This window comes from Molossus molossus, unplaced genomic scaffold (assembly GCF_014108415.1).
Source record: "Molossus molossus isolate mMolMol1 unplaced genomic scaffold, mMolMol1.p scaffold_m16_p_1, whole genome shotgun sequence".
Lineage (NCBI taxonomy): Eukaryota > Metazoa > Chordata > Mammalia > Chiroptera > Molossidae > Molossus > Molossus molossus.
The window spans coordinates 239,584,786-239,604,949 of NW_023425344.1; the positions used below are offsets into that span (position 1 = coordinate 239,584,786).

Below are 20,164 nucleotides of genomic sequence, written 5' to 3' on the forward strand. Positions count from 1 at the left end.
TCTCTTGATTCTATCATACACACTCACTACTAAGTTTGCCCTCGAATTATTGCGTCATGATAAACATGTCCAGACAGAGAGAAAGGACACACTTTTCAACAGAGAATCAGAGGGGTTGGGGCTGCAGTGCAGACAAGGCAGCCCTACCGGAACATGAAGATATTTTTATATTGCAGAGTTAGTTCCCCAACAGTCAGAATTTGTCCCTGAAGAAGGTTAAACCTTAAACACCTGCTTCAAAAAAACCAAAACAAAATAATTGGGAAAAAAACAAAACGAAAGGAAAAAAAAAAAAAAAAGCAACACAAAAAACAAAAAAAGAAGAAAACCCAAAGAACTTCTAAGCCTAAGGGCTTAAAAATTAGAGGCATAGCCTTTTCTCTATGTTCTATATTTATATGAAAATAATTCATGCTTCATGCTAAATACATTTACCTTACAAGAACTTTATTTTTGAATAAAAAAAAAGTTTGTGTTTTTGTGATTTTTTTTTTTCTTTTTTCTTTTTTTCTTTTAGAAGGAATCCATGCACTCTGGATCAGAAATTTCTGCTGGCTACACTGGCTGAATGTGGAAATCACTGATTTTTGCAAAGATGAATCCTGACTGACAATATTTGCAAACTCCATTTTGAGGGCAGTATAGGAGTTTGTTTGTTTTTTGCCACGTTCTCCTTTTTTGTTTTTGTCCATCAATGTGCCTTTCATCTTTTAAAAATATACCACAATACTAATGGCAGGTTCCGTAGCTTTTTGCTTGTTTGTTTTCACTTAGATCAAATAGTTTTGACAGACAGAAAAAGATTTGTACCATTATTTCCTTCCTTGACAGCTATTGTAATGTCTTGGATTTGCTTTTCACTTGGGCGGCTGAGCACACATGGCCTGTTTTCTCACTCTGGGGTGTGTGGGTGTGTGTGTGTGTGTGTGTGTGTGTGTGTGTGCACGCGCGGGGCCAACCTTCAGGCTTATGGCTTGTGGAACATTCTCTTAATTTAATATAGAACAGAATTCAAGGATTAGGAACATCACTAAAAATCGACCCCATTTCCTTTCCTTAGTCATTGACACCCAGTGTCCACGAACGTCCAGTGTCCCCCTTGAAAGATGACTGGGAAAGCTTCACAACGAAGCAGCACAGAGGACTGGTTTCCCTGCCCCCCACCCCCGCATGCTGAGTGGCAATGCCAAGGGTTTTCCTGGCATAATACGCTGCCTGGTGCCACAAGCTTGGGTCTGCTCCTGGGGAGCTGGGGGCTCTTCCTTCTCCCCAGTGGCCTCATGCACTTTCACCCAGTGACCCCAACTGGGTGGACATCCTAACCTTTTACACCTAAGGGCAGGCCTGACAGGTGACGACCTCGCACGTGTGCCTCTAGGTGCCAAGTATGGGTATTCCGTGGCATTCTCGTCGCCATCCCTGCGGATCCGCCACATGCCTCTGACAAGCTGGAGGAAGCAATGGTAATTTTGGCTTTTTCGGTTTTGTCTTCAGATAATGAGAAGCTTTTGTAAAACGGCTGAATGTCAATGAGTTCTATGGCTTCAATCTCCTTTAAAAATAAAATTCTCAAGGGTCCAAAACAAAGGAGGGGGGCAAATTAAAAAAGAAAAGAAAAGAAAAGAAAGAAAACCAAACCAAAGGAAAAAAAGAAAAAAAAGAAATTGCTGATATTGCCACAAATCATTAGAAATCTCCTGACATGCTGAAACCAAATGGCCGTAAGTTCAAAACAAATCAGTGACTTGTTTTTAATTTTTCGTGGTTTCCTTTTGCTCTTTCTGCCCCTTTGCCGTCCGATTGGTGATGTTATTCAAACAGGACCGAATCCCTGCCAAGTGCAGGAGCGACCCCGCGGCCTCTTTCATCTCCTCGTCGTCGCTCTCGGGGGGCTTTTCCGTGCGTCTCTTTTTGAGGGGCAGCGTGTCGCTGGGCACCTTCCTCGCCTTGGCGAAGTGCTGGCGCTTCTTGTGCTGGGACACGTAGCCGCTGTCCCCCAGGGCCTCCTTGGCCTCCTTTGGGCTGTGTTTCCTGTCGTCCTCCTCCGTCTCGCTGTGGCTCTCGTGGCTCTGGAAGCTGCCCTCGCTGCCCTCCTGGCTCCCCTTGGTGGCAAACTCGTAGTGGTCGTCGGCCGAGGAGGAGGAGACCGAGTCGCTGGCAGGCGAGGTGCTCCTGGCGTTGGAGGACTTGGCACTGCTGTAGTTGTGATCCTCCTTGGGGTCCCCGCTGACCACCGGGGAGCCGCACGAGGGCTCGCTCTCAGTCCGCGTCCTGCAGCCGCTGAGGCCGTTCCTGCGGGAGACAGAGAGACACGGATTAAACCCCGTGACGAGACCCCGCAGCCCCCCTGCGTCCACACATCAGGCCCCTGACGTGCAAGCTGCCAATTTGCCAACTGCGGGGCAGCAGGTGGCTCTGCTTTGAAGACAGGGTCCTAAATCCCGACACCCCATGTCTTCCCCGCGCATCTCCCATCCACAGCATTTTCATTCAACGCGTGTGGCTGAGATGTCACAACACTCCTTTGAAGTGACAGCGGTGGAGACGCGGTCTCTTTTCTTAAACCACAAAAATCAAGCTGTGCTGGGGTCCACGTACCCGCCAACACCGAGGAGCGGACCCGAGGCGCCGGCGGCGGGGCACTTCAGAGAGAAACCCGCTCTCTCCTAAAGCTGTACATCAGGAGCCTTTTGTCGAAAGACTGCATCCAGTGGTGAGGGGAGAGACGCACCTGCCACGTGGGGACAGCTTTCACGCAGGTTTCCCCCCTCCCCCACTCCCCCCACAGACATCCACTGAATACCCCATGTGAATGCAGGGCCTCGGGGAGGGTCCTGGGAAGGCACCCGAGGTGGGATCAGATACAGGCACTGTCACGCAGGTGCTGACAGTCAGGGAAGCAGGTCATGGTTGGATCACAGAAGAGGGAACACCTGCCAGGTGCCGGGCCACGTCTGCACAGGTGACTGCGCTGAACTCTACACGCAGAGTGAGCACCCTTACGGCACAGATGCCAGAGGAACGACCTGGAGCAAGTTCAGTGCTTTACTGAAAGCCACGCAGCTAGTACGTAGCGGAACAAGGATGGAACCAGTCTGGACCTCAAGCTCGGGCTCCCAGCTTCTCCATCGGGCCAGCTCCCGCTCCTCCGCCGCGGTCCCGCCATACATTCCCAGCAGGCCCGAGAGCACTCGTCACACCTCTGATTATTCTATCGTCTCTTTATGTCCAGCCATGGACTGATGACCTCCGCTGTGCTTCCTCGTGGGGAAAGTGGGAACGGTAATTGCGCCCACTTCACAGGGCCACTGGGTCAAGGGCGTGAGAGAATGCCTGCAGGTGTCTGGCCCGGCGCCTGCCATGAGCCCTGGCTAGGCTGCACACTCCTTGGGGTGGGCGCCAATTCTGTCTGGATGGCTGCTGTAATTCTGATGGTGCCTGGCACACAGCAGGTGTTCAGAAGGGTCTGCGACCAGAGAGGTGAATCCTCGCGGGAGGGAAGGGTTACGAATAGCTGGGGGGCGCCAGAGAAAGGTCTATGGGAGACATGGCTTCTGAAATTGGCCTTGAGGGCTGCAGGCTTGGGGCAGGGAGGAGATGCAAGACTGCCTCACGCCGGCCCCGTGTCTTGCAAGCTCATCCACCCAACGACACATTTCTAGGTGATCTGGGCGACACAGGCACACTTTCCTCCCTGCACAACCCTGCCTTCTCCACATGACGACTTGCTCCATGTCAGTGCTTCCCACCAGAGCACCAGCTCCGTATGCCAGGGCCCAGAGTGGACACACAGCAGAGGAAAGTGCAGGAGCAGATGGAATTGTTGGCAGAGAGCAGGACGTTTGGGAAGAAGACTGTGGATCTCCAACAACATGCCTGATCAGACACTTCCCAAGGATATGGCTGGTGGAAAGGTGAGCGGGTCAGGCCCATCAGTGAGATCCAGCTGTGAGCCCTTCCCCTCTCCCTCCTGCCACCCCTGTGGGGCTCCAGGCTCACAAGACCCTGGTTGCAGCCTGAGAGCAGGTGAACGGGGAGCAGAGTCCCTGTTGTAAATGCTGCAGCAGGGAGCGAGGGCAAGGGGTCTCCTTCCTTTCAGTGCCCTGCTAACTTGAAGCTGGTGATGACATGCACCAGCAAAATACAGGAGGGCCAGTAAGTACTAAAATTCAACCTTTGCTAGATGCCTCAAGACCACCATGATCACCCCTACCAATTACAACATGTGCATTTGCACAATGAAGTCCTGGCAGCTTCCAGAAGGACCCCAGATCGTCCTGTACTCTGTGATCCCAGGCCCATGCCATCTCCCCAGCAGTCCTTATAGCAAGAGCCTGGCTTGCAAGACGGACATTAGCCTATCAGTGACCTCACAGGGCGTGTGATCCAGTGAGAAGCCCCGAGCACAGAGCACAGCTCTTGGAGGGTGCCGGGGGCTCTGGCTCGGTCTCCTCCTGTCGCATTGCTCGAAGCTGCCACGTGCTCAGAGTAATGCCGCTTTCTTTGTTCTGGCTCAGGAGCCGGACGGGAATGCAGCATGAAGTATGAGCAAAGGGGCCCGGAGACAGCAATTCTTCAGGGGCTTGCCTGTGAACACGGCCCGAGCTTTGGGGCACGGCTTCCGCGGTGTCGGTTTCCTACACGCTTCCTGTTTCGGGGCTCTCGGGGGACATAAAAGTGGCGAGGAAAAGATTCCTTTGAGGTGTTACCAAATGCAAAACTTGGCTAATGTAACTGATGGTACAGGTAGCTACCCAAAGTCATCACGGCAAATGGAAACAAAAGTCTCGTATGAAGGCTCCCCCGGTCTTTGCTGTCGGAGTAACGACTGTTAAATCAAAACACATCCAGTAACGAGTCAACGGCACTGGCACGGAACAGGCGCAGAGAACCCGGGCAACGGGACGAGTCCACGGGCTGCGTCAGGCTTTCAGAAAAATCAATTCAGTTCTGAATCCTTACTTTTCTAATAACACGGGGCCTATGACTCACTTGCCTATCTTAGTTAAGCAGAATGTAATACCTCCCTGAACACACAGGGAGAGAAATGAGTGCATAAGAGTAAGAAATAAGGCCCTGGCTGGTTTGGCTCAGCAGTTAAGAGTGTCGGCCTGCGGTCCAGAGAGACCCGGGTTTGGTTTCTGCCTAAGGGCATGTACCGCGGTTGCAGTTTGTCACTGGCCCTGGTTGGTCGTGCGGGTGGCAGCCACTCGATGTGTCCCTTTCATGTCGATGTTTCTCTCTCTCTCTCTTCCTGTCTCTCCCTGCCCCTCTATCTGAACAAAAAATGGAGAAATGTCCTTGGGTGAGGATAAAAAAATAAATAAAAAAGAGTAAGAAATAAGGCCAGTGCTGTAAAACCCTAATTCTCAGAGACTCCCGGTGAAAGGCATATGGTGTTTCTTGTGCTTTGTCCTCTTTCCACAGGGTTAAAAACATTATAAAAAAAAAATCTTTTCTTTATTGATTTTAGAGAGAGAGGAAAGGAGAGGAAGAGAGAGAGATAGAAACATCGATGAGAGAGAACGTGGATTGGCCACCTCCTGCATGCCCCCCACTGGGGATCGGGCCCACAACTTGGGCATGTGCCCTGACTGGGAATCGAACCAGCGACCTCTTGGTGCATGGGGTCGATGCTCAACCACGGAGCCACACCGGCCGGGTTAAAAACATTTTTAAATGGAAAGTTTGTGGTGGGAGTGGGAGAAATGCAGTAGAATGAGAGCTATGATATCACACATTAGCACCACACTATTAAGAGAGGACCGGTTCTGGGCAGAGAACCTCTTTCTTAAAGGAGATAACCGGTACTAAATAAAGGCAGGCTGGAACCAAACTGAGACGCCTTTCTTAAGGAGATGACAGGAATCAAAGGAGCACAGACAGGAAAATGATGTCTGTGGCCCGCGAATCAATGCCACACCACGCAGGGTCTCTGATACCACCCAGATGCACGCCACGTGCCGACAGCAACTCCGTACCCCCCACCTTGGATCAAACAGGAGCTTGGGGAGCCCGGTGACTTGCCCAAGGTAGCCCAGCTAGTTCCCACAGATGATTCAAGCAGGAATCTGCCATGTGTCCCTGGGAGAAGAAAGTTTACTCTGATGAAGATGGAAAACCAACACCCCCACTAGCAGTATTTCTGCATGAAACAGGCACACAGACATCACTTCAGGGAGTTCAAATTAAAAGATAAACATCCGTCTTTCTCACTAGATAAAAATGAACTTTCCCTGGGATTTTAGTATGGGCCCATGGTCCATAATGACACGCAAACTCCGCAGGAGGTGACAAGCCCCGTCAGTTTTTAGTCAGGACGCACCCTTGTTCATGTTGGTGTAGGCCAGCTGCCTGGCGTGGTCGGAAAGGGGTTGTCATTACAGGGGGCCACGTGTCTGGAAGAAGAAACCAGCCGCCCCGAACACGTTGGCAGGTGCATTTCCAACCACCTCTGCCAAAAGCCTTCATCAAAATGCACACACGATACACATGAAATGCCTGCCGGAATCGGCCTGTAATAACACTCAAAATGATCATGTCATCATAAACTAAAGCCACCTGCTTTTACCGGGCCTCAACACCACCACGTTTTATCCATCTCAAAGGAACACCTGGGATTCATTCTCTCGTCAAACAGACGGGACACAAGGTGAGAGATCACAGCAGTTCGGGCTGAGAAGGACCTGCGCTGCACCTGCCGAGTTAGGCACAGCTCCCGAGGAGAAGGGCCGACCTGCTGTCTCCTCTGCCAGTGCCCCTCACTCCACCTGGCCAGTCGGCACACGCCGGCTCCACCCCCCACCCGTGCACCGGGGTTCTCTCCGGAACCGATGGCTTTACACCTAGAGGCAATCACTTAGGGGGACACTGTCCTCCCTAGGAGTCACCCGAGAATGCTGACCTTTGGCCACATACGGAAAGAGGCAGGTGGAGTCCACGGGACCGTCGATGCACTCCTAGAGCTGGGGCAGCCCCTCTGTCCGAAACCAACCAGAGGAGGGACATGTGGAAGGGTGGCGATGGCCGAGGCATCCACTTCCAGCCGGTGGCAGAGAAGACAGTGGAAGGCATGCTTCCGACCGTCACACAGCGACATGCGTTCCAGTCTTTGCTGGGTTCACTGGAATGAGGGTAATCTCAGAGACCCACACAGACTCACGTGCCAAAAGTTCACGCACACAAACAACAAGGCGCATGACAAAAGGGGACCTCCTCCGAAATGCGAGCAGCACGCAAGCAGGAAAGCCAGGGTTTCCTTGGAGCAGATGCTTACCCTGGGGTGGGACGCGCCGAAACTCATGGTGACTGGGAGACTGGTTTTGGCAGCTCCACGGTTGTTGCCATGGTCCCCCAAAGGGGGCTGAAGTAGTCCCCGGGTGCCCTGCTGGTTTTAAAAGCAAATCTTCTCTTGAAGAAAGGACTCTGAATGTAGGTCACCAGGGTTTCCACAGATTAAGTTCAAACAAATATTGTAAAAGACGCCCATCATCTAAAATCATCAAACGTGCCAGCAAACCAGCCAGGAGGACCATATAAATATAAGAATGCCAGGTAACAAGCTAGGGCACTGGAATGGTGGCACCCCGATGGGGTCCCAGGGAAAAGGCACTGCCCGCACAGGCAGGCAGTGCGGATACAGTCAGCCGTAACCTCAGCTCAGTCAGGGCTGGACACAAGAGAAGCCTTTTCCAACAATGTTTAACCACAGCCTGAAGTCTGGTGGGTATGAAGTCAGAATTCTACTATGTGGTCCAAAGACTGCAAGTGAAATTTTAAAGTGCCCAACGGTGCCTACTAGGAAAAAACACAAACTCTTTCTGGAAGAACCTAACTTTAAACCCAGGCCACAAAGAATTCCCACAGAGAAGATTGTAAGAAACGATAGGTTCATAATCCCAAACTCATTAAACACAAAATAAAGAAGCCATCATAAGCAAGAGACAACAGAAAACAACAGAACTACAGATTCTGAACTGTGACCCCACCAATACCGAAACAACCAGGGGCAGGATGCAAAGTATGTGCAATGAAATAAAAGAAGGAACTGAATCACACTAGAAAGGAAGAGGAGATTATTAAAATTAAGCAGACAGATTTCGGAAAGCATCAAGTAGAATTTCTAAAGATGAAAAATATAATCCCTGAAATTAAAGAAATCAATTGGAGCTGGAAGAGAAAAATCGGTGAATTGAACGATGGATCTGAAGATACGATATAAAATGCAGCAGAGAGAGACAAGGGGATGAAAAATATGAAAGGAAGATTGGCAATGTGGACTATAGTAAGAAGCCATAACTCTACTTCGAGTTCCAGAGTGAAAAGGGAAAACGGAGAAGATCCAATACCCGAATGAAAAATGGCAGAGAATTTTCTAGTTTTCATGAAGGTATCAGTCCTCAGATTCAGAAAGTCAACAAGCCCTAGGGAGAATAATAAAAAAAAAAAGTCCATGTCTAGACACATCATAGCCCAACTACAGCATTAAAGTAAGAGACAGAGATTGTAAAGTCACAGAAACAAAACACACACCCCACCTAATGAGGTGCCCCTTAAGATAAAGCAGTGAAACAGATATAAGTAGAACAACATTCTCAAAGTGCAGAGAGAAAAAAAATAACTGTCAACCTAGGATGTATATCCAATAACACTCCCTTTTAAGAACAAGGGCAGAATAAATATATTTTCAGAGAAAAAATTCAGGGTTTTAACTGAATAAAGATACTCACTATAGGAAAAAATTTAAGAATATACTTTAGGGAAAAGGAAAATGATCCAAAAAAGGAGGAATGAGATGCAAGAAGAAATGATAAGCGAGGAAAACGTAATCAAGTACTGACGGAACTATAATAACGCCATGAAAATAACGTCCCAGTGACGTAGAAACGAAAAGAAGCCGAAATCGAACCCAAGTACTGGAAACGCAGTCATGCCTGGGAGGTAGAGGACAGAAGTTAAGCAATTCCGAGGGCCTTGTTGTATTGATCAGGGGGTTAAAGAGGTCGATTAGCTTTAAACATGGAAAAATATGCACGTTCAAGTTCCAGGATCAACACTCAGAGAAGAGAAACCAAATCTACAACTTCTGAACCATTACAAAAGGGAAAAAGAAGAAAAGCAAAAGGGAATGAGTCGTGAGAGAATCTTGATCAATTTCAAGTAACGCTAGAGAGGAAAAAGAACCCGGAAAGAAGGGGACAAACAGAAATACAGAACAAGATGGCAGAAATAAATCCAAATAAGTCATTAAAAGGGGACTAAAACAAATCTTTGTTAAAAGGTAAAGATCATTAACACAAATCCAAAAGAAGTCATACTCTGTCTATAAGAGACAAACCTAAAACATACAAAGAAAGGTTAAAGGAAAAGTATGGAAAACACGGCATCATGCCATGCTGATGTAGCTGTATTAAAACCACATAACAGGTTTCTAAGGCAAAAAAAAAAAAAATCATTACTATATATAAAGAGAGTCATTAAACATTCATAAAGGTTCAATTTACCAGGAAGATCAAAGAGTTCTAAACATGAAAACCTCCAATAAGGTAGCTTGAAAATATACGCATCCCAAATGGAAAGAGTTACAAGGAGAAACAGTCACATCCACACTGTAATGGGAGATTTTAATACATCATTCTCTGTACTCAACTGATTAGCTCTCCCCCCACCTCTCCCTCTCTCACACACACATCCAATTAGTATATAGATTCTACAGAATATATATATTATAGAAGATTTGATCTAATGAACGTACATGGAGCATGTACTAATAATGGATAAGGCATATTATTTTGAAGCACCCAGAACACTTACAAGAACTGACCTACACTAGACCATGTAGCAAGTCTCCAAAAATGTCAAAGCAGCGGTATCTTACAGATCAATTCCCTGACAACAGTACATTGTAGTTAGTGATCAATGTTGAAGAGGTAACTAGAAACAAAAAAACAAGAAACAATCACCTCCTCCTAGGTTTGAAAATTTAAAAACACACTTCTAAAAAATACCTATGGGTCAAAGAAAGCAAGATGGAAATTAGAAAATACTTTGAGCTGTTAACAATAATAAAAATTAAAGGTATCAAAACTAATGCGATACAACTAAACAGTATTAGTTTGAAGTAAATTATAACCTCAAAGTTTTATAAAATAAAGGTTTATAAAAATAAAGGTTTAAAATCAAAGTATCCAACCCCCCCCCAAATAAATAAATCCAGAGAAATAAGGAAAAATATAAAGAAAATGGCAGAAATGAATGAAGCAGTGAACAGGTAATTAATAAAATCCAAAAGGTGAGTCTTTGAGAAAAACAAACAAAACTATGGCAAGATTAAGTAAAAAGAAAGATAATAAAATAAATACAAGAGATGTAACCACAAAAGACATTTAAAAAGATGACAGGTAACATTATACATAACTTCATGGGAATATATTTGAACACTTAGGTGAAATGGAAATCCTACAGTTAACAAAAGGAATTAAAAAATAAAAAAATAAGCCATGGAGACTTCCGGTCATAATGGCGGCGTAGGTAAACGCGGTACCCGTCCTCCCACAACCACATCAAAGTTACAACTAAAGTACAGAACAACCATCATTCAAAACCGCCTGAAATCAAGCTGAATGGAAGTCCTACAACTACGAAATTAAAGGAGCAGCCACATCGAGACTGGTAGGAGGGGCGGAGGGGACGGGCTGGTCCCACACCCACGTGTGGCGGATAAAAATCAGGAGGCTCCCGCAGCTGGGAAGATCCTCCCTGAGGACTGAGGGGTCCCCGTCCCACACCAGGCGCCCCGCTCAGGGTTCCAGTGCCAGGAAGAGAATCCCCATAACTTCTGGCTGGAAAAACCAGCGGGAACCGAGGCTCAGGGAGGCTGAGGCAGCTGGAGCCCCAGGCAGCTCCTTAAAGGGCCCGCGCTCGGACTTATCGGACTCTCTCCCTCTAAGCTCGGAGGGGAGGCAGCTCGAGGGGCCCCAGAGACATACAGGGAAGAACTGAGCTGTTTGGCACTGGAGCGAGGGCTGGAGAGGGGGCTTTCTCAGGGACAAACGTGCTGTCAGAGGCCTTTGTTCCTTTGGTGAGCCCTTCCCTGGGGCGGCAGACAGCCGCCATATCTGGGACTCCTGCAACCTGGCTCACACTGGTAGCCCCGCCCTGCTGACTCCCTGAGACCCCGCCCACCCCGCCCAACTTTCAGGCCCACCCAAGCTGTTGCCAGTTGCTTAACCATAGGATTGGCCGGTCTTGGATCCTGCTTCAGGTTTTTCCTAAATTCTTTCAAACGAGCAGCATCTAGTCTCAGTGAGCCCCATACCTCTCATTAAGTAATACACAGAAACAAACACAGGGAGGCAGCCAAAATGAGGAGACAGAGAAACAGGTCCCAAATGAAAGAACAGAACAAAACCCCAATAAAAGAACTAAGCGAAAGGGAGATAAGCAACCTAACAGATGCTGAGTTCAAAGTACTGCTTATAAGGATGCTCAATGAACTTAGTGAGAACCTCAGTGAACTTAGGGAGGGCCTCAAGAGCATAAAAAAGGACCAGTCAGAAATCATGGATACACAGTTAGAATTGAAGGAGGCATTAACTGAAATAAAGAATAATTTACACAGCTTCAATAATAGAGTATGTAAATCCAAGGAGCAAATCATCGATTTGGAATACTGTATAAGGAAGCAAAAAATCCCCAATCAGAACAGCAAAAAGAAAAGAGAATCCAAAAAAAATGAGGATAGTGTAAGGAGCCTCTGGGACAACTTCAAGCGTGCCAACATTCGCATCTTGGGGGTGCCAGAAGGAGAAGAGAGAGAACAAGAAATCGAAAACCTGTTTGAAACAATAATGGCAGAAAACTTTCCTAACTTGGTGAAGGAAACAGACATACAAGTCCAGGAAGCACAGAGAGTCCCAAACAAGATGAACCCCAAGAGGCCCACACCAAGACACATCATCATCAAAATGCAAAAGATTCAAGACAAAGAGAGAATCTTAAAAGCAGCAAGAGAAAGGCAGCTAGTTACCTACAAGGGAGTTGCCATAAGGCTGTCAGCTGATTTCTCAAAAGAAACTTTGCAGGCCAGAAGGGAGTGGCAAGAAATATTCAGAGTGATGAAAACCAAGAACCTACAACCAAAATTATTCTATCCTGCAAAGCTGTCATTTAGAATCGATGGACATATAAAAACTTTCCCAGACAAGAAAATGTTAAAGGAGTTCATCACTACCAAACCGTTATTATATGAAATGATGAAGGGTCTTTTTGAAGAAAAAGATAAAATGTATGAACAAACAAAATGGCAATGAATACATATCTATCAACAATGGAATCCACAAACAAAATGAACAGGAAGAACAGAAACATTCTCATAGATACAGAGAACATTTTGTTGGTTGCCAGTTGGGAGGGGGATTGGGGAAATGGGTGAAAAAGGTGAAGGGATTAAGGAGCACAAATTCATTGCTAGACTGACAAACCTCAAAGGGAAAGGGGTTGGGGGCGTAGGAAGAAATAAACCAAAGAACTTATATGCATAACCAATGGACACAGACAATAGTGTGGGAAAAGGTGGGAGGGGGGTGGGAGTGGGGAGGAGGGTGTCAATGGGGGAAAAATGTGGAACATCTGTAATACATTTTACATCCAACAATAAAGATTTGAAAAAAAAAAGAAAAAAAAAAAAGCCATGTATTGTAATCATTAATATGTCGACTCAATCGTTAGCAATCATCACACAAAGAAAACATTGGCCCCAGACCATTTTGCAAGCAAGTTCCACCAAACATTAACAGATAACTCTAATCTTACATAAAATCTTCCAAAGAATCCAAGAGTGAATACTCCTCAACTTATTTTATGACAATAATGTAATTTTGACACTAAAACTACATAAAAGTAGCACTGGGGAAACATGGGGCATAAACAAAAATATAAAATTCATACATAAAATATTACCAACTCTGGCAATACGTAAAAATATAATGTATGATAAGCACGTATATTAAAAAATGCAGGTTTATTCAAAATTGGGGAATTTACAATGCAATGCACCACAGTAAAACACTGAAAGAAAACTTCTATAGTTATCCTAAGTGAGGTAAATTTTTAAAAAAATAAAAGTCAACAACCATTCATAATAAAATATCACAGCAAACTAGGAAAAGAGTTTTTGCTATGATAAAGTGTATTCTCTGAAAGACCTGTAGCAAACATTCTATAGCTGTGAACCAGTAACACAGCTCCTTTTAAAATAATAAGCAAAAGACCTGGCCGGTTTGGCTCAGCGGTTGGAGCATCGGCTTGCGGTCTGAAGAGACCTGGGTTCAGTTCCCGCTAAGGGCATGTACCTCAGTTGCAGTTTGTCCCCGGCCCCAGTTGGGGTTGTGTGGGTGGCAACCACTTGATGTGTCTCTTTCACATCGATGTTTCTCTCTCTCTCTCTCTCTTCCTCCCTCTCTCCCTCTCTTCCTCCCTCTTGCTCTATGAAAGCAAAAAGTGTTCTCAGGTGAGGATTTAAAAAATTAAATAAAAAAATAAAATAACAGAAGAAGCAACATAAAGATGTCTATAATCATTACTTTACTCAGAGATCCTGAACTGTGCAACAGGACAGGAAAAATAAAAGGTAAGAATTGGAAAGAAAAAAATCCACCATTTTTTTACAGAAGAAAGAAACTATTAGAATTACTAAGGTAGTTTATTTTGCAAAAATGCTGGAGAAAAAAATCAACATAAAATTAATTAGCTAACAAACTCCAAGTGAATTATAGACTTAAATGTGAAAGGAAAAACTTAAAGTCTTTTAGAAAAATACTATAGAAGTCTACATGATCTCAGAGTACAGATTTTTTTAAGACACCAGATTTCATAAAAAATGGTTAATAATCATGAAAATAAAGTTTCTGTTCATCAAAAGATACTATTACACAGTGAGATAACCATCCACACACCTAGAAAAGTTATCTGCAACACATACAGCCAATTAAGGATTAATATTCAAAATATACAAAGAACTAGAATGATGAGAAAAAAGAGAAATAACCCAACAGAAAAGTGAGCAAAATGGCCCGGCCGGTGTGACTCAGTGTGTGAGTGTTGACCCATGTACCAGGAGGTCACGGGTTCGATTCTGGGTCAGGGCACATGCCCAGGTTGTGGGCCCAATCCCGAGTGGGAAGCATGGAGGAGGCGGCCAATCGCTCTCTCATCAATTCCTCTCTCTCTCCCCCTTCCTCTCTCTCTAGAATCAATAAAGAAAAATTATTTAAAAAAAGAAAAGTTAGCAAAATGATGAACAGGCCACCATCAAAGAGCACATTCAAAAAGCCAATGAAGTATATGGAAAACTGCAACATCTGTAGTAACAAGGGAAATGGGAATTAAATCACACGAATATACCATTACATATTCACTAAATTGGCTGAAATTAGGAAGTGTGATTGGACACTAACACGTCAGGACACACTGTACCAGCCAACAACGCCACACCTCCACGTGCACCTTACATGAACTGCGACATGGAAAAGAACCCCCACAGCAGCACTGTCTGTAGTTGCAAAGGACTGTCAATGATTCAAATATCTTTTCAAGACACTGTGATATACTGCAGAACGGAACAGTATACAGCTGTGCAAATGACTCAATGACAGCTACATGCAGCAGAACAAACTTAATGATTAGTAAAACAAACAAACAATAACTTGGAAAAGATATATAGCATATCGTTCCAGTCACATAAAACTCAAAACTAAAGTTTACGACTATCAAAAACACGCTGAAAAGCACGGACATGGTATACAGGGTGGGGCAAAAGCAGGTTTACAGTTGTTCTTACGGAAAATAACACAATAATTAATAAATAATAATAGAACAGCCTCTCGTGTTTCATGTACTAACAGCTGTAAACCAACTTTTGCCCCACCCTGTATACAAATTTGGAATTGCGGTTACCTTCCAGGGACGACCAAGGCATTAATAATGCTTTCATCCTGCAGTAGGGTGTTGGATTCATGAGTGTCTTAGAATCACATGAACAGTATAATCAGAGCCGGTCCAGGGGCCTACGATGCCTGCTCCAGCTGGTCAGCCCTTCCTGAGAAACCCACCGGCTCAACAATCCCAGTTCTGTCTCATTGGGCATTTCCAGGGTGGGGTTGGGGGCACAATGTTCTCTCATGAGCTGCATACCGTCCCCCTAAACTGCTGAGATAAGCGTGACGCCCTCTCTGCATCAGATCACAGCACACACACAGAAAGGCCCCTACGACTCTCCTGCACCGTCTGGCACTTGGCACAGCCTGGAATCACCAGGAGGTGCGAGGGTTTCCAGATACAACAGGAAAGCCACCAGGGCTCTCAAGGGCTTTCCCCAGAGCCGTTGATTTAAAATACGAGAAGCAGCTCCAGAGGATCAGATTTCGCACGGCAAGCTCACTGGTCACTGTTTAGGTTTCTGGACCAGAAGAGCCGAAGGCAAAGACAAGAAGCAGACGCGGGGCCCAGGACGAACTCCAGCACGCCTGTGTCCTCCTGGTATTATTCCTTTCCCCGTCGCCTTTATTTTACCCCTTCAGGACTTCCTCCTCTTCCTCCCAGCACAAGCTCAGCATAATCTAACACTGAGTTTCAGAGGTGCCTTCCAAGACCTTGATTTCAGAAGATAAAAGCTGAGAGCTTGGTCTTTAAAAAGAAAACAAAATACAACACAAAAAGGGACCAGTGGTCGATTTCCCCAGTTGGATAACCAGACCACATCCAATCTGAATGCCGAAGGTTGCTGGCTGTCTGAACTTTACCCACCTCTTCTCAAGGGAAAACACAAAGAGGGTTGCCCAGGAGCAGATCTTAGGCTGAGAGATGGGTTTTCCCGATGACTCTGTTTTGACAGGACCTTAAATATTAATGTTTTGTATTATAATAGGACCATTGATTCCTGACTCGCTCCATGTTCCATGCCAATGGAAGTTTTCACGTGAGGCCCTAAGAGAGTCAAATAAAACGAAGCAGCCTCAGATGGTGATTACACAGAACTTCTTATACTTTATAACATGCCGCGGTTTAGATTTGTAGACCTGACTACTGCCATCACTCCTCAAAACCAATGCTTTTGCCCCAAATGTGCGCTGTCCTGAAAGTAGCACAAGGAGCTTAATCTAAGCCTTCGCCTGGGGTTTGGGGCACTCAGAGAGGCAACCTGGGAAGGTCTATGGAGGGCGGACTGGATAAACCCACGAAACTCCCCATGTTATTAATTTTACTTTCTTTTCCAACGTTAATACAGTCATGACACTACCATTACCACTCATCTCCACAACTCCTCACTTGGTAAAACTACAGCTCTGTGCCCATTAAAACACACTCCCCATTTCCCTGGCCTCTGTCCCTGGAAACCACCGCTATACTTTCTGTCTCTAGGATTCCGACTGCTCACCACTATTTGTCTTGTTGTGACTGGCTTATTTCACTCCACGCATCCTCAGGGTACATCCATTCGGTAGCACAGGTTCAATTTCCTTCCTTTTGAAGGCTGAGTAATATCCCGTGAGTGTGCACAGCACGTTTTGCTTATTCATTCATCTGTTGATGGCCACTTGGGTCACTTACACATTTTAGCTATTGTTATTGATAATGCTGCTATGGCCCTGGCCGGTTTGGCTCAGTGGCTAAAGCATCGGCCCATGGATCAAAAGTCCCGAGTTCGGTTCCTGCTAAGGGCACGTACCTCGGTTGCAGTTTGTCCCTGGCCCCGGCTGCAGTTGGGGTCACGTGGGTGGCAGCCACTCAAATGTGTCTCTCTCACATCGATGTCTCTCTTCCTCTCTCCCTCCCTCCCCCTCTATCTGAAGATAAATGCAAAAAGAAAAAGAAAAAAAAAATGCTCAGGTGAGGATAAAAAAATAAAAGACTAGAATAAAATAACGCTAGTAATTAAAAAACTAAAAATAATAATAATGTTACTATGAACATGTCCTTGAGACCCCACTCTCAATTACTTTGGGCGCATACTCGGAGGTGGTATTGCTGGATCAGGTGGTAATTCTGTTTTCTGAGGAAGTCCACACCATTCTCCACAGCGGCTGCACGGTTTTACCACCTACCAACAGCGCACAAGGGTTCCGACTCTTCCACATCCCCACCAATGCTTTTTTTTTTTTTAATATATTTTTTTAGAGACAGAAGGGAGAGTGAGAGAAACATCGATGTGAGAAACATCGACTGGCTGCCTCCTGTGCACCCCCTACTGGGGATCGAGCCCACAACCCAGGCATGTGTCCTGACAGGGTATCGAACCGAGACCTCTAAGTCCATGGGATGGCACTCAATCCACTGAGTCACACCAGCCGGACTATTTAATTATTTTAATAGTACCCATTCTAATGGGTGTGCGGTAGTATCTCACCGTAGTTTTAGTTTGAATTTCCCTAATGGTTAGAAATGTTAAGCATCTTTTCATGTACTAATTTACTGGACATCTGCATATTTTCTCTGGAGAAATGTCTACTCAAGTTCTTTGCCCATTTCTGAATCGGGTTGTTTTTCCACCCTAGTTCTCAAACACCTGCATAATACATACTATGTTCCAGGCACCTCACTGTCAACCCTAACAGCCTATGAGGCAGGTGCTGATTTTCCCAGGTACACTTGCCTAAGGTCACAACACCGTGGGCTACGAACCCAGGAAATCTGGTGCTCCAGCTCGTGGGTGCAATTTCTGGGCTCTGCGGTCCTGTAACGAACCTCAGACCCGTCAGTTCTCTCTGATTCCTCTGGCAGGTCCTGGAGAGTTCATTCTTCTCTGCCACCTGAGAGGTTACTTGGGGTCAAAAAGAACCCCAATAGTTGAAAGCAAGGCGGACCCGATCCAGGGCCCCACCTGGGAGGCAGCCTATAATGCTGTGAATGTAAGAAACCTGGGGCTCCCGTTTCCGAGAGCGTCAGGGACAGTTGTTCTGGGGCCGCAGCTGTCCGGTCCATTCAATCATTCTCTGTACGATTTCACTGGGAAAGCACCAGAAGACACAGGCATAAAACTTCAAGACGTGTGAGCAGTTGTTTTGAGAATAATGTGTCTTGAGGACCCTACGCCCAGGCAGATTTAAAAATAAGCAGGTTTTCAACGTGTAAGGATGGGCCAATCTCCAAGGTTATTGAGTAAAAAGTCAACACTGTAAAGTCAATTACACTATTGACAGATACTCTTACAAGGAGATTTCACATCATAATTATATGCAAAGGAACCCAGCAAATACAAGCTGTGTAATGATCAGCTAATAAAAGTAACACTTCATCTATGTCAATAATGGTTTCAGAGTTAAGACAAACAAACATAGCCTTTGCCACTGAGTGGAGGGGGAAAAAAAAATCCCTGAAAGACAAATATTTTCACTTAAGGAGAAGTCGCTTAGTCTTACACAGAAGACCTGTCACACGAAGCAGAGTACAAAATCGGTCTTTAGTGGGTGCTAATGACTCTCTGGCCCTCCCTTAGTCCCAGCTGAACTGACAGGGACAGTGACCCATGACCCACAACCCACGTAAACATGTACACACCCCAGGCACCCTTGGTCACCACCACGTGGCCTGAAGGAAGACATCTGCTGCTGCTGTATTCTCTGTTAGACTGTTTTCCTTCTAACCTCAGCTGAATCTGGTTCTACTGACACCTGGCCAAACGGAAAAGAAACTTAAATTACAATGAATGTGAAAGAGCCAAACAAGATTTTCTCCCCAAACATTTCTTTTAAAAAAAAAAAAAAGAGTAGCTTATTGATTGTTTTCCAGAGAGAAGAAGGGAAAGGGAGAGAGAGAAACGTCTATGTGAGAGTATATCAATCAGCTGCCTCCTGCACACCCCCTACTGGGGATCGAGCCCACAACTGGAGCACGATGTGCCCTTGACCAGGAATCGAACTGGCAACCTCCTGGTGCATGGGATGACGCCCAATCAACTGAGCCACACCAGCCAGGGCTCCCCCAAACACTTCTTTTTTTTTGTCCTCACCCATTGGCATTTTTTTCCATTTTTTTGTTCAGATAGAGTGGGAGGGAGAAAGAGGAAGAGAGAGAGAGAGAGAGAAAAACATCGACATGAAAGGGACACATCGAGTGACTGCCACCCGCACGACCAACCAGGGCTGGGGACAAACTGCACCCGAGGTACGTGTCCTTAGCAGGAACCGAACCCGGGTCTCTCTGGACTACAGGTCGACGCTCTAACCGCTGAACCAAACTGGCCAGGGCCCCAAACACTTCTTAATGAGTTTTACATAGATGGAGATTCTTCAAATATCTATGTAGCCATGTATATGTTCATTTTGTTCTAAAAGCATCTCATTGCCTACTATTTGACAGGCATTGGGGACATAAAGAGGGCAAAGGTATTAATAGCAAAGGTCCTTGACCTTACAGAGCTCGCAATGCATCTCTGACCAATTTCTCTTAAAGCTGGGGTGGGAGGCGCAGAATTTGGATGGTGTACTGGAAATGCACAGTGGTTTTCTTTAACTGGTATCTCCATGCCAGTGGTGACTGTTCTAGTTTCTGTCAACTGTGGTTGGATATTTGATGGAAATGATTCTTCTCCAAACTCCTATGATCACAGGCCCTGCTTAGACAACGCGTGCCTTGGTAGTGGGCAGGCTTTGAGCAAGTTGCACCGCTATTGTCACTCAGCCCCAAAGCCGCCCTTCCATAGTGTGTCCTACGAAGGAACTGGGGCTGGGCAGGGCCACCCACGTCTGCTGCCACCTGGTCCACATAAGCTCGGACAACAGGGGGCGCCAGAGAGTGACCGGGAAAGGGGACGAAGGGACTGGCTCCTTCCTGTGTGTTTCCTGTCCCTCCCCACCCAGCAAGGCCCCCTCCTCCCCGCAGTGGCAATCCATTCCTGTAGCAGCTGCCGCGTCCACTCCGGTTCTCCAGCACTGGACAGCCGACTTCTCCACGTTCCTCGAGAGGCGCCGGCATCAGCAGGAGCCCTGGGGTCCTTCCAGGTGTCCCTCTGAGCTCAGACCCTCCAGCCCGGCTGAGTGGTGCCCCTCAGTCTGAGTTCCAGCTCAGGGAGGGCATCATCCCAACCACGTCCTGGTTCCCTGGCTCAGGGGAGGCGGCTGCCCTCTGCAAACACTCCCTCCACGATACCTTGAGCTGTCTTTTCACC

At 46.3% G+C, this 20,164-nt stretch overlaps 1 protein-coding gene across 6 annotated transcripts in view; it reads right to left on the reverse strand.

Annotated features, from left to right (window-relative positions):
- Positions 1 to 310: 310 nt before the first annotated feature.
- Positions 311 to 20,164, reverse strand: part of FOXN3 (forkhead box N3) — a 378,852-nt gene continuing 358,998 nt past the window's right edge. For 5 of the 6 annotated variants that reach the window (XM_036240745.1, XM_036240736.1, XM_036240711.1 and 2 more), the window contains one exon: positions 311 to 2,292. In XM_036240745.1, the coding sequence (XP_036096638.1) occupies positions 1,752 to 2,292 (541 nt within the window). In that variant the 3' untranslated portion in view covers positions 311 to 1,751. The remainder of the gene's footprint in view (positions 2,293 to 20,164) is intronic. The other variant, XM_036240751.1, reaches the window with a different exon arrangement.